The following is a 14,945-nucleotide window of genomic DNA, read 5'->3' as shown; positions in this document are numbered from 1 at the left end:
CAACTACAATTGCTCTACATTTTGGCCTCTGGGGTACAGATAGAAGGAATTCTTGGTTTCGATGCACTGGTCACAAGTCGTACACCACTATTTCACTAATTGCTAAATTGTGTATTTTGCAGGATCACTCACAACACACTTATTCTTCAAAGAATCTGCTGTGAATTTGTGCCTGTACATAAATTTCCTTTCTTCTGCAAATTTCTCTCAAATGTTTCTTTAACCTTATTCCATATTTTGGAATGTAAATACTTCATTAATTCATTTTTTTGTTATGGATTTGTGTTATGGCATATTATAAATTAATTATCATTCATTTTTATTTGAACGCATTGTCATCTTGTTTCTGCTGTGGGTACCACTATTTTGTACAAGTAAGTGACTTCAGGTTGCTAAGTGAGCCGGAGTTCAAAAGTTCAGTGACATCACATGATCAGTTTAAGCTGATTATTCACTACATTCATTATCTGAGTTTGATCATTTCTTGCGCTAAAAGTGTTTCAGGTTTTGAATTAAATGGCTACAGATTTACAAATGTTTCTTAATTGTGACTGCTGCCTATGTTTCAGGTTTAGATGTTTCTTAGGCTTGATTTCCTGGTTTTCACAAAGTTCATTTACTGACTTCTGATTAATCTTCTGGCCCATTTTTAAATTTTTCTCCATGTTCTACAATTTTTCATCTCTTGGCAGAACATAATTTCTCATGTGTTCATTTGATAACAAACATACCACACAGCTCCACAATTAAATTATACTGCTCCCAAGAATGCAACTTGTCTTCTCTCCAGGAGACATACAGATACTGTAGTAGACCTAATGAAACTAAACACTAGTAGAAAGTCCAGGTAGCTTCAAATGTGGCTTGTTTGCTGCTGCTAAAGCTTTTGCAGAGATTCTTACAATATGCCCCATAATACAAAATAAAGCATAGGTATAATAAAACCACAGATATCACCTAATAGCAGCCTGGTATCTCCCTTCCATAGCATAACTGCCCATGAATGTTTTTCTGTTCACTTCAAACAGTGTACCGGTGACTACTCTATGGATGTTCCAGTTCAAAGCAGAACAATCATATAAGACTTCTGCCCCATCATCTTCTAAACTTAACAAAAAAATATAATAAGCTGCCAGAGCATACATCATTCTATCAGAATTCAATTTCTAATGAGGTAATGCAGCAGTAAGCAAAGATATTTGACCCTGTGTGCACATCAGACATTCAAATGATAAAGATGATAAACTAATAAAGAAAGGCAGACAACAGCTGAACCTCTCTACTTACCTATATAGAACGGAAGGGCAGACTCTCATCTCCATCTTTATATAGCATATGTGAAAAAATATCAGGTCTGAATAACAGTATATCTAAATATCACCTGTGTGTATGTGGTTGTTCTTAAAGAGAAAAACTGCTTATTTTTCTCAGTTGTATGCATTATTCTTCAGATACTTTAATTAAATTATCACTCTTAAGAATTATAGTGGATGCTCTGATAAACAATATTAATAGAATGTTGGGTAATATTCCTAATATTAGTTATAATGAATTTTTTATGATATTATGAATTGTTTTCCTTGTGTTCTGCTTATAGTTAAGAAGAGTATTGGCGTTATTGGAAAAAAAAATTCTCCACAGAAAAATAATTATGTACAACAGTATCATACAGTCCATTCTGGAGGTAATGGATCCAGTTTATAAAGGTAATGATTTAAGCTGTCTCTGAAGTAAAGCCAAATTGTATAAAATAATGCTTTCTGCATATTACAACTTCATAAGCTGTGTATATATTGAGAAAGTTTCTTTAAGGATGTTAATATGGGCATTGTGGGTAAAGATGACTAAAAACTTTTAGCCAGGACTCAGGTTCGAGTATGGACTGAATTATTCGAAATGTCTTTGTTTCAGTATGTTTTAAATACATCTGTAAGCCTTTTGAGGATCATGCACAGCATCATTCTTTTTATACTTTGTGATTTACAAAATTGGATACCTATATCACAACAGTTATTTTCAAATGCAAACTAAAAACTATAATGTAGTTGCTGGTAAAGAAGAAAGTTTGAAAGGAAATGTTTTCAGATCTTGCATGTTACATTTTAGAGATTAAAAATAGATCACTTCCATCTCTCAGAGTGGAATGTTACATTACACAACCTTTCCAGCAATTTTGAGTTGTAGACTTATAATCTAAGCAAGTCTAAGGTCAGTCATGTACTTTGACATCCCATAGCAAATCAGTCCAGCCATTCTGCGACACCTTTGATTTTGTCTTAAGTCATAAGAATGGGCTTTTGAGCATGACAGCTGACAACCATTGATCACTCACCCAGAAGTACAATGCAGCTTTGAGCAATAGCCAAAGTGGGTGTTTTGGACCTGACACACAGGAAAGAGGCTCATCAGTCTGGAGTAGAGTGTTTAATGTACCACCACAGAATGAAAAAAAGAAACAAGAGGGCACTGAATGCAGCTAAACTTGCAAGACATAAAATAAAATAGGTATTGGAATAAACAGTCCATCTGATGCACAGTTATGAAAATAAATTAATCAAGTTGTATTATGTGGTATAAATCTTTTTGAAAGTTTGCTTTTTTAGTTAGCGACTTTTAATTTTAGAACATTAACTCAAAGTAAAGCAAAGAATGTTTAATATCTATCCATCCACCACAATCTGCAATTCAAGATCAAGAGAATCAGAGGCTGGCTCAGAATCATTGGCTGTAAGGCAGGAATCTCTCCCTGGAGGCTTTTAAGATAACCTCACATGCACATTTTAGGAACATGGGTGGAAAACCAGAATATAAAGAGGAAAGTTGGTAAAAACTTAGGAAAAGATGTAATCTTAACACAAATGCTGATAGCATTAGTATTTGAATCTAGTGTTCTTGACGTGTGAGGCTGTAGCGTTAACCAGTGTGCTCACATGCCAGTCGTACTACATGAATAGTAAGTGTAAGTCATAGCACAAGACAAGACCTATGCAGATTTAAAAGCATTCACTGAAACACTTGTTTGAATGGCTGGGCATGGGACTATAAATATAACAAAGTACACTATATGGCCAAAAGGTTGTGGACACTTGAACATCACACCTCTATGAGCTTATTGGACATCTCATTCCAAAACCACGGGTTTGAATTTGGAGTTTGCCCCCCACACTTTGTGGCTATAACAGCCTCCACTTTTCTAGGAAGGCTGTGTCTCTGAGAATGTGTCCATTTAGCCAAAAGAACATTTGTAAGGTTGACTACTGATGTCAGATGAGAAAACTTCACAATCCCAAAGGTATTCAAGAGAGTTCAGGTCAAGGTTCTTTACAGGCCACTCCAGCTCCTCTACACCAAAGTCATCAAACCATGTATGTTGGGACCTGGTTTTGTGTACAGGGCACAGTCATGCTGGAGTAGAAAAGGGCCTTCTACAAACTGTTGCCACAAAGCTCGAAGTGCACGAGTGTTTCAAATGTCTTTGTATGCTGTAGCATTAACAGTATCCTCCACTTGAACCAAGGGGCCTAGCTGAAACCATGAAGCACAGCCTTAAATATTTTTCCCTGCGCCACCAAACTTTACAGTTGGAACTCTGCAGTACAGAAGGTAGTGTTCTCCTGGCATCTGTTATCCCCAGACATCTCCATCAGACTGCCAGATAGACCAATGATAGCAAGCTTTATACCAGTCCTGCCGACACTTGGCATTACACATAGCAATCTTAGGCTTGAGTGCAGCTGCCTGGCCATAGTAACCCATCTTACCGAAGCTCCCAACACACAGTTTTTGTGCTGATGTTGCTTCTAGAGGTAGCTTGGAATTCTGTTGTGAGTGATGCCAGAGGGGATAGGTGATTTTATGTGCTATACACTTCAGTGTGGTCTTCACTTTTGCATGGTCTACCACTTTGTGGCTCAGCTGTTGTTGATCCTTAACACTTCCACTTCACAATAACAGCACTTACAGTTGACCAGGGAAGATCTAGCAGAGTAGAAACTGTAGTGTATACTGTAGGCACTGCGTGTATGTGGGATTAATCTAAAACCACAACCTTAAGGCACCCTAAAAGGTCACATTTTTTAAATACATTAAAATACATTTTAATTATATTGTATTCATTATAAAGAGCAAAGAAAATTAGGAAAAAAAACTTCACTGAAGCTGAGATTAAAATCTTTATCAAAAGTGAAAAATGACTAAGAAATTATTATTAAATGCCTTAAAGACAAATAATATTAATTTATTTTTATAAAGTGTTTATTTAAAACATTACAACCATACTAGATTGTTACAGCTGTTAGTTGCTGGAAAGTTATGGGAATTTACATGAACATGTATCTATTCATTTGCTGAACCCATTTATTCCAAGCAGTTTCTGTACACAAAGGGGTGGCCACTGTGGTTCAAGACCAAGTCCAAATATATGGTGCCATGCTTTGTTAAAGTGAATGAAACTGTGCCTCGGTGAACCTTGTGATGGACTGGTATCTTGGCCTGCATTGGTTCCTGCTTGTGATAGGCTTCACAGTATTCATGATTCTGTGCAGGAAGAGCAGTTAAGGGGCTGGAGTATAGCAATCATGTATATTCCACTTCATTCCTATAAATTAAAATGTACTTACCTAATCTTTTTTTTAAGATGGAAGTAAAGAACAAGGCCGTAATTCAATGAATAAAATTCAGAAAATGTTTGAAGACAAACTGAAAGAATGCCAAAGTAGCATGTTCAAAGAAGCAATGAAAAACATGCTGACTGAGTTTAATGACCTACAGGTGAGTGAAATTTCAGTTTTATTTTGTCCCAAGGAGCAAATTATATAAATTGGAGCAGGTAAGTTCTGTGACCTAAAAATGTCTTTGGATCAACTGGGGCAACAAGCATGAAAAATGGTAAGATATCAGACGTCCTAAAAAAAGGCCATCAATATATCAAATAATCTGAGTTGGCAAAATTACTAGCATCTCCACTGAACTAAAACAACATTTGTTTATTTTGAATAGCTTCAAACATCAGAGTAGTTTAGGGTGATCTACAAATACTAAAAGAAGTAGTACAATTACTAAAATAAAAAAGAAAGCAAAAATATAAATTGAATAATCTGATGATTTATGTATGCATTGTTTATAATGACAAACGTCAGTATCCAGTTTAATAACATATACTATGATCAGATGGCTAGAGAGGAGAAGAAGAAAAAAAACACACTTGGTTGTAAGTACTGAAGAAAAAAGATGCAGGTTCCCATATTTAACAAGTGTCTCAGAGCAGAACTGTCCAATTGGCTCAAAGAGCTCAGAGTGACGCAAATGTGGCCCTACTTATCAGTTTTTCTAATTTTGAAAACTACTCTTAACATGACTAGGATGTAGTAGACGTCATGAGCTGTTCTAACTCACTGGGTGCTGCCACCAGATGGCATTCAGGCACGGATCGACATGCACATTCCAGGAAAGACAGAATGTTTTGGAAACACCGGACAACACTGAACTCATAAAACATATTGACTTGACAGAGATGTAAAAATATTTGTAACAAATCTTGTGTGTCACATGATCACTCCATCTACATGAACAAGCCTTGGGCTGTAAGCCAATATGAAACTGTTGGTAACATTACTTTTTTTGATTATTGGCAAAATGTAGTTTTGAATATATCACAACTAGTGCTGGGTAAGTTACTTTTAAAAAGTAATGTATTAAATGTTACATATTAGATAGATAGATAGATAGATAGATAGATAGATAGATAGATAGATAGATAGATAGATAGATAGATAGATAGATAGATAGATAGATAGATAGATAGATAGATACTTTATTAATCCCAAGGGGAAATTCACATACTCCAGCAACACCTTACTGATACAAAAAAAAAAAAACAGTATTAAATTAAAGATAATAATGCAGGTAAAAAACAGACAATAACTTTGTATAATGTTAATGTTTACCCCCCCAGGTGGGGAATGATCATGTTCCATGCAAGATTTGTTAATATTAATCCATCGCTGTCCAATCGATATCTTTTTATGAGTTCATGAGTTTTATGAGTTGCTGAAGCTGCACCTCTGTCTGGAGATGACACTGTTTAGTGGATGCAGTGGATTCTCCATGATTGACAGGAGCCTGCTCAGTGCCCATCGCTCTGCCACAGATGTCAAACTGTCCAGCTCCATGCCTACTATAGAGCCTGCCTTCCTCACCAGTTTGTCCAGGCGTGAGGCGTCCTTCTTCTTCATGCTGCCTCCCCAGTACGCCACTGCGTAGAAGAGGGTATTTGCCACAACCGTCTGATAGAACATCTGCAGCATCTTATTGCAGATGTTGAAGGACGCCAGCCTTCTAAGGAAGTATAGCCGGCTCTTAAAAACTTAAAAACAGTAATAAAAATATTTCAAAAATTTTAGTAGTAGTAGTGTGTTATATTTCATATTATATTACTTTTATTTATTCACAAATAAATATGTAGCTTTTAAAAACAGGCAGCAAGCACATCCTTCAAAATAATATGTCAGGCTTGTATACACATCTGGAGCTGAATATGTATTCACAGACAAACACACAATAGTAATTATATCTTTTTTCATTATAATAACAACAGAGCAATACATAAATAAAATATATTTTTAGGTATTGGTCTTAAATGAACACTGATGAACTCTTGTACGCAAGGTTGTCCCTTTTGATATATTAAACATAACGAATTATTATGTAATTGTGAACTTTTGAAAGTTAAGTAATAAGTTTCCTACTTTTTGCAATCAAATGAACTTTTAGCTAGTCAACAAAAAACGAAGCATAAACACTAGCTGAAGTTTCCCAAAATATCACCGACCTGCGTGTTTATATAGGATAGATAGATATATTTATTCTTTGATACATGTTAAGTGTTTGTTATATCTCATATACATAGTAGTCTTTCAAAAAGAAAATCTGAAAGGCGATTCTCATTGGTGTGAGCGGAGCCCAAAATTTCTGTAACTGAACGGTCTTTCTACAGTGTCTTGTACTGTAAGAAGACATTCTCACTTCACAGAAGTCGATAGAGGCATTCCACACTCGTTGCGATTTCACAATCATACTGATTGATTTCAGTAGCAATCACAATATAGATGGCCTCAACAGTGCCTGCAAGTAGTGTCAGCTTTTTCATGTTGTAGTTTGGAATCAAACCTATGGACAATAATTCCCCCCCAAAAAACTGAATTGTTCGCAGTAGTACACAAAAATTGGCAAAGATAAAGGTGTGAAGCGTTTTAGTTAAGAATGTGCATGCATGCATTAGTCTGAGGAGGTAATAATAAAACTTACTTTTGTAGTGCATGTCATGATGCGCTCCAGTTCACGCTCGTGCTCGCTCCCATGTACGTGAGGCCGCTAACTCTATGCATTATATGCCTTGCAACGATTAAGCGGAACACCTGAGTAGGGAGCACCTGTGTCAGTCGTGATTGGTGAAAAGGAGCAACATGACGCGGAATTGGCTAAAGATTTGTTCCCCGACTGTCACTACCCGATCTGTGCCGGCACTTCCTGCCTCAAAAGGGTTGCCTTTAGACTCGGTGGTGAGCTGTTCTGAGCTGTTCTGTTCTGTCCTATTCTTCTACATCAGCTCGTACCTAATTTTGTAAATATTTTCTTGACTATATTATAAATACTGTATCTCCTAGTGTAGTTTTATTTTGGTGGAGGATATGTATATATATTGGGTTTGTGGTGCACTTTGTTTTTTCTTGTAAATACATTTTTTTCTTGTACATAATTTTGGTGGATTCTTTGATCTTTGTTTTGTGTAGCTTCTCCCTGAGCAAATTTTCATTTTTTAGGAAGACTACAATTTGTGTATACAGTATACATTTTTTGTCTTTATTTCTCATTTTTAGCCCTGGAAACTTCACTGTATATATTGCTCACTAGTTTTGACTGGGATATTATTTTTGTGTTTTTTTGATGCACCTATAAATAAAACCCACCCTTGTTTTGGAAATACCATCTTTCAGTGTCTGTGTCTCTATGTTTGACTTCTCACAAATCTGATCCCAGTCGGTCCTGCACTACAAGATGCCCACTGTGTGGTCTGGTGCCAACCTTGCCACTACACGGGGTGTCACAATGCCCTTACAACACGTGGAGTAATACATAAATTTATATATTTTCCTATCAGTCCACATGGTGTAATATTAAAGCAAGCTTCATTACTGCAGTTGTTGGTGTGACTGACATAAGAGATAATCACCTCAAGTATAAATGAGCATATATGAATCACAAGCGATAGAACCGTATCAACACACAGGTAAAATTAATTCAAACCTAAATATTCTTGATGTTGTTGTGAAGTGGCCAAGTTCAACGCATGATGCTTGATTGCTCCATTAAAATGGACTAAACCTTGCATTTGAATGTAATCAGATCCCCCAGAAAGTAAGTTTATTGTAGATAAGGGATGCCCTCAGAAGAGAAGGTCTATGATTCATTTCCCAAAACTGACAGCTACTGCAAAGTTTTCTCACTATGACATTTATTATTATTATTATTATTATTATTATTTTTATTATTATTATTATTATTATTATCTTTGTGATGGTGCCCTAGCAATAGTATCAGAAAACAACAAGATGTCATCTTGACTTCCAAGACAACTAAATAAACATCTTCATGGGTACCATGATTTGCCGAATTTAATGAATGCAGCTTGTCTTTACATACATTGTGAGGTGGTAGGGAAAGTGTCTAAATCTGCGTATTACCTCACACATTGTAAAAGTATTCTCAGTTTGGTGCAAAATTTGAGAAATGGTTTGTTGGAACATTTACAAATCATCGCTATTGCTAAGGGGCATTTTGCCCATAATGTTACTAACACATTCATTTTTGCTGATAGCACACAGTTTTTTCACGTAGATGGACCGATCATGTTCCATGCAAGATTGGACAGCGATGGATTAATATTAACAAATCGATATCTTTTTATGAGTTCATCATTTATTGTCCAGCATTCCAAAACATTCAGTCTTTCCCAGGATATGCATTCCCATCTCTGACTGACCACCATCTTCTGGCAGTTCCTAGTGAGGTAACTCAGCTCACAAGCTCCTGACGAAATCAGAAGTGGTTTCCTAACTTAGGAAAACTGATAAAATGCTTTTACTCCTCTGCTAAGAGTAGGACCAAATTTGGGTCACTCTGAAATTTTTGAAGACTATTAGGACTATTTTCCTACTTTGAAAAGCTTAATAAACATGGATACTGATATTTCAAGGCCAAAACACTACCAAGCCCCACTAGGTCTTTCTACTATTCTTACATGGGACGACTTTACTAATTATTATATACATATAATGAAAAGTCATAAAAGATTCCAGTACCGACCTTTCTATGCCTATAATGGAACTTTGTTAGAAATAATACATAGAAATCAGAGCGTCTGTGAGCAAAAACAATAACTTTTACATTAATTATATTAGTAAAGATGTTTAGTGTATTGATAAGTATAGTACTTAAATACTTACCAAAGTTTTTATTTAACATTATTATTTAATCTCTTAAGACTGAAGTCAAAAAAACTGTAGAAGATAAAATGGAAGCATCCATGATGCTGGCACTGGCACAGTTTCCAGAGGGATTGCATTTACCAGGTAATACATAATGATTATTTTTTGAATATGTTTACTGTACGTATGTAGAATCATCTCATAAAAAGGAAATCCTACCCCTAAGCCTAACCATTTGTACAAACTCTAACCTAACCCTAAGCCTAACCCTAATTTTAAAAACAGACTTACACTAGAGCAATTTACATTCACCATTTATCAGAACATGCAAATTTTTGGATGTTGAAGTAACGCTAGGAATAAAAAATATGCAAACATATGCAGAACATTTAAATCCCACATAAATTGTGATCCAGCCAGGGTATTCTGCCTGGTCTGCTTAATGTAAGGATCAGCCATGATCAGACTATTCATCACAATGCTGTTAGAAGAGCGACTATCAGAAATAAATGCACAACTGATCCTATTTTTCAAAATACGCAACACATGCAAAGTTGTGTTTTAAACTAAGGAAAGGATCTGATAATTACATATAATCAGTAATGGTGGACAGTAGCCAAGCCTTTATAGTTTGTATTAGAGGTCATGTTGTCATTTACTCATACTTTATATTTTTCCCTTGTCTTAGATTCCACAAATGAACTGGAGCAGATGAAGATACTTTGTGATACTTTAAACCTTCAAATTTTTAACTGAAAGTTCAACTGACATACATATAGGTGCAATTCCTAATTCAACCTTTTTTCCTAAATATATTATAACACAGTTGTTTTGATCTACATTGTTTATTTTTACTCAGGATTTTGCTGAAAGTCTTGTGTTTCTTAATTGTATTTTTAAATTAATGCAATATTAATGTGCAAATGAATTTAGTTTTATATTATATAACACTTCAAAAAAATCTGTATAGTGGATTTGCTAAATTGTGTTCATTAGCCACAGCATTTAGAGATATTTCAAATGAGTTTAGATTATCTTATGATAAACTATCTGTTATTTCTTGTATTACATTCTGTTCGATTGTAAGAATTTTAATTCTCCCTCCATAACTCAATGGGAAAACAGTATGTTATATTATCTAAAGCTAGAAAAAGTTTAGTTTTCTTTGTGTGGAACTGGGTTGAGTTTCTTTAGATTTCACCAAAAATCATTAATGTTTTTCAACAATAAGTCTGTTTGGCTCTTGCATTAGCTCTTCATTTTTAGTGGGGATATAGGTTTAAAGGAGGTTAGTGTTTTTAAACTGTATTTGTTTCTTAATTTTGTTTCACTGAAATGTACACTTGATTGTCATATCACAACACTTCTTTTGTAATGCATATCTTAGGAACAAATAAAATATGTATTCATTAGTCATGTGCAGTAAATATCAACATTTTAGTGATCAATCAAAATTACACATTTTTTATAGCTCTGTGTTGCATATTTTATGTGTGGTAAACACATTAGGCTCATCCATTGTTCGTAAAACTCCATTAGAATCAAAAGTTGGTTTCACTTTTTTAATACCATGAATAAGAAATGGGGAAAATGTCTTGAAATTACTTGTGAGCACCAGGGAGTTATTTGCTTTTGGCGATTTTCTTATATATTTTCCACATCTATTTTATTCTATTATACATTTATATTATTGAATTAATTTTTGACCACAAAAACTCCCTGGGAAATCCTACACCAGCATGCTCAAATAGAGATTGAATTCAAAGTTTTATGCATAGATCCAGCAGGAGCAATGCTATTGTGCCTTGACTATGGAGCATTAGCCAAATTGTTTATCTCTCCACAGATCTTTCAAGGATTTTGTGAGTTTGCCAGTCCTGTACAAGGTGCTTAATAGACTGAAACAAATCTTATCACGGTGCAACCTATAGTATCTTTTGGAAGGTGCTGAAAGAGTATGGGACGCTGAGGAAACAGCTTTGTACTAATCAGTGATTTGGATAAGAAGAGTGGAAGTTGTGTTGGGATTTTCAAATCAGTAGAATATGGGTGTGACACTCTGGGATGCCTGCATTATGGCTGTTCTGCTCTTTAGATTTGAATTGGTAGAATATCAAGATGAAATTGGACATGTTGAGTATTCCTTTGCCAACTGTGTAGTGTCGTCAACAAAGGGAACACACTAGTGCCAGAGAAAATGTTAGGGTACTACCTGGGCCACCCTTTTTATTTTTTGCCAACTCTAAACACCTTCAACAGGTGCTCAATGGCATTTAGAAAAATAAAAAAATAAAATTATAAAGCGAAGTAAAGAGCCAGCTTCAAGGCTCTGTAGAAAAGTCAGTACTCAGGCAGAGCCACAATTCTGCGGTCTGCTCTGTCCCAGAATTAGACAATACATACCAGGAGCGCTATAGCTTTATAGTGGATGGATCAGAAGGGGTAGAGTCAGTTGTCATTAAGGCTTTGGAAAAAAACAGAATGCACCATAAGCAACAACACTCCCTCATGTTCTGGAATGGAGTGCTTACCTCCGATGAGCCCAGAAGGTGAATCTCAGAATGGCATGCATGACAACAGGTAGGTATAGTTATAAGTTCTGAATAGTGACCAAAAATAATAGTGCACAAGAGTGTCCAAAATGAGGTTTGTGCTTTTGGATCCTGGGCTCACTTCCTGTGATAGGGTGAGGAGTTCAACTATACAGGAGCACCTTAAATATAACTTTTAGGTGTTTGACCTTTTAGACCAAACAGTTAACATTGCTGTTGCAGCAAATGCTCAGTAAATATAGAAGAGTCTCGAGCCATTGTTATATATGATCTCAAAAACATGGCCGTCCTTTATTTACACCTACTGGTGGAGTCCCATATGCTCTTGTTAAGGCAGTAAGGTAAGCTAAAGAAATGAAACAGAGCAGTGTCTTTTCATTTAGGTGCTTTTACATAACACATTTGAATATATTTTCATTCTCATCAATCAGCATACAGATAAATAGTATACTCCAAAAATACACCTTTGAAGTAAGTATTATATAGAGTCAGTCAGTCATTGTCCAACCTGCTATAGCCTAACACAGGGGTCTGCTGGAGCCAATCCCAGCCAGCACAGGACACAAGGCAGAAACAAACCACGGGCAGGGCGCCAGCCCACCGCAGGGCACATAGACCAAGCACACACTAGGGACAATTTAGGATAGCCAATGCACCTAACCTGCATGTCTTTGGACTGTGAGAGGAAACCGGAGTACCTGGAGGAAACCCATGCAAACATGCAAACTCCACGCAGAGAGGACCTGGGAAGCAAACCCAGGTCTCCTTACTGCCGCCCTTATATAGAGTCATAAATAGTTAATCATTAAAAGTAATGGGAATACCTAGTAAAAAAAAAAAAAGATTTCATACATGTTATCATAGAGAAAAAGCTACAAGGTTAAATGTTATATATAATCTCATTTTCTAAGTTAAATGTGCTGGTATAAATGTTAAAAAGGCAGGCAGTGTCAAGAAACTTTTCTCTTACAATACCCACTATGCAAATGTATTATTAAGGGATAAGTGAGACTCACCATATTCATTACCAGATTAGTCCACTCTCACATCATAAGAATTAACACACACAGATACACACACACACACACACCCAGAGATCCTATCACACAATTACTTATGAGTGCTGCGTAACTGCAAGTCACCCTTTAGTATTCTATATAGGATCCAATACACATAGATATGTATCACTGAGGCCTACAATGCCTATCACTTCTCAGTACTCCACATAGGGATTCACTATCTCTGGCACTAACAGCGTAAGAGTGTTCAGAGACACATGAAGGCTCAAACACCTTTTGGTTATTACCAACTAATGATTTGTTACTTCTACTGCACTTGCTCATCCTACTGAGGTTTGACTTCTCAGCCTTGATTACCCTGTAGGGTTTAGCAAATGGGGACTTTCCCCTGCACAGGTTGCTCTACTATTTACTTTCTTATTTCAACCTCTCTAAATATAAAGACAATATATATAAATGTAAAAGCAACATAGTATTTATTAAAGTATAATAATATCAATAGTAGAAAGTATAAGAGGAAAAACATAGCAAAATCTGGATATATGGTCTTAGGAAGTTTACTGAAAATCTGCAATGTCAAGTGTGGATATTGTCCTAGGTGGCATTATGATTCAGCTATCAACATGATGCTAAGTTATGTTCTCTGAAATGGCCTCTCTCTTTCTGTTTTTGACGTGTCTCAGTGTCCCATTGTCATCGTTCTTAGTCCCTTGGACTGTTCTTATATATGTCAGAAATCACATGTGGGCTCTGGAACATGTGACATTAAACACATATGATTGGCTAGCTGTCCTTATGATTGATGGCTCTGCTCAAAAGCTTTTATCCTCTAAATATCTGTTCTGCATAATCTGTTACTGTCTCCGGTGATTTTACCATTAAGTTATAAAATTTTTCTGAAAAATTTTAAGTTAAAAGTATGTAAGTTAGTTACATTTCTATAAGGGTCTTGTAGATTCCTTAGTAAATTAGTTCATCATGTTTCATTTAAGCAAAATTGAAAACTTAATATAAGCAGTCTTCTGTTTCAAAAAAATGAAGAATTTATTCTCGCATGTCACAGAAGATGTACCAAGCTCAGTGCACTGGGAAAAGACTCGGACAGCTTCAGACATCCTAAATGAATGGTGTGCCTCGTGTGGTTTTGGAACTTCTATAAATTCATAGGAGAAGATGTAGACTGTTGTTAAGGATAGAATGGTCTGTTCACTTCAACAATCTACAACTATTACCAACAAAAGTGTGATGTAAAGACAGAAGAAACACATCCAGCTGAGCAAAATTACTTCAGGTCTTAATCTGTTCAAATCCATAACACATATGCCTTTTACCACGTGAGAGTCTCACCAGAAAACAAATTAAACTTTCTACATTACGACTTTGTGTTGAGCTAGGTTACATGGATGGTTCATTGGTGAAAATCTTCATTATGGTGGACTCTAATGGTGTTTCTCAGTTTATTTGATCTAGATGAGGTGCTTGACTTTATTACCCAGTTCTTTTATGAGTCAAATGTGAACTATGCTGAATGATTACCTCAGATCTGTGCATCAATAGTGACTGTAAGAGCACAGGCCTGTCAACAACAAGTACAATTCATTTCCAGAAAATAAACACAACTGTATGAAGAAAATGTTCATTCACATGGAAAAGATTGGAAACAATAAAGTAGTTAGTGAAAACTGCATTTTGTTGAATATAGAATATTTTGGTCTCTGTTAACAAGAGGCTTTTAGCTCTGTCTGTGTGATGAAGATGGTGCTCAGTCCAGAGTGGGTTTCTCACTTGCATTCAATGCTGCCAGAATATGAATAAGCCCCACATGGCCCATGAATTGGATAACAAGGCTAGATGTGCTTATCTACCAGAGAATCTTGCATTCCATTGGA

The 14,945-nt window shown here is 35.9% G+C and overlaps 2 protein-coding genes across 3 annotated transcripts in view; one reads left to right on the top strand and one right to left on the bottom strand.

Annotated features, from left to right (window-relative positions):
- The window catches only part of LOC114643017 (nuclear GTPase SLIP-GC-like), a 77,744-nt gene extending 66,882 nt beyond the window's left edge, over positions 1–10,862 (top strand). For both annotated transcript variants that reach the window (XM_051918738.1, XM_051918739.1), the window contains 4 exons: positions 1,598–1,706; positions 4,637–4,770; positions 9,542–9,629; positions 10,174–10,862. In XM_051918738.1, the coding sequence (XP_051774698.1) occupies positions 1,598–1,706; positions 4,637–4,770; positions 9,542–9,629; positions 10,174–10,241 (399 nt within the window). In that variant the 3' untranslated portion in view covers positions 10,242–10,862. The remainder of the gene's footprint in view (positions 1–1,597; positions 1,707–4,636; positions 4,771–9,541; positions 9,630–10,173) is intronic.
- eif3i (eukaryotic translation initiation factor 3, subunit I) overlaps positions 1–14,945 on the bottom strand; it is a 342,432-nt gene that overhangs the window by 52,982 nt on the left and 274,505 nt on the right. The gene's annotated exons all lie outside the window — the stretch shown is intronic.

Source organism: Erpetoichthys calabaricus, chromosome 14, assembly GCF_900747795.2.
Source record: "Erpetoichthys calabaricus chromosome 14, fErpCal1.3, whole genome shotgun sequence".
Taxonomy (NCBI): Eukaryota; Metazoa; Chordata; class Cladistia; order Polypteriformes; family Polypteridae; genus Erpetoichthys; species Erpetoichthys calabaricus.
The sequence above is the reverse complement of the archived record's forward strand: the minus strand, read 5'-3'. Positions and strand labels throughout refer to the sequence as shown.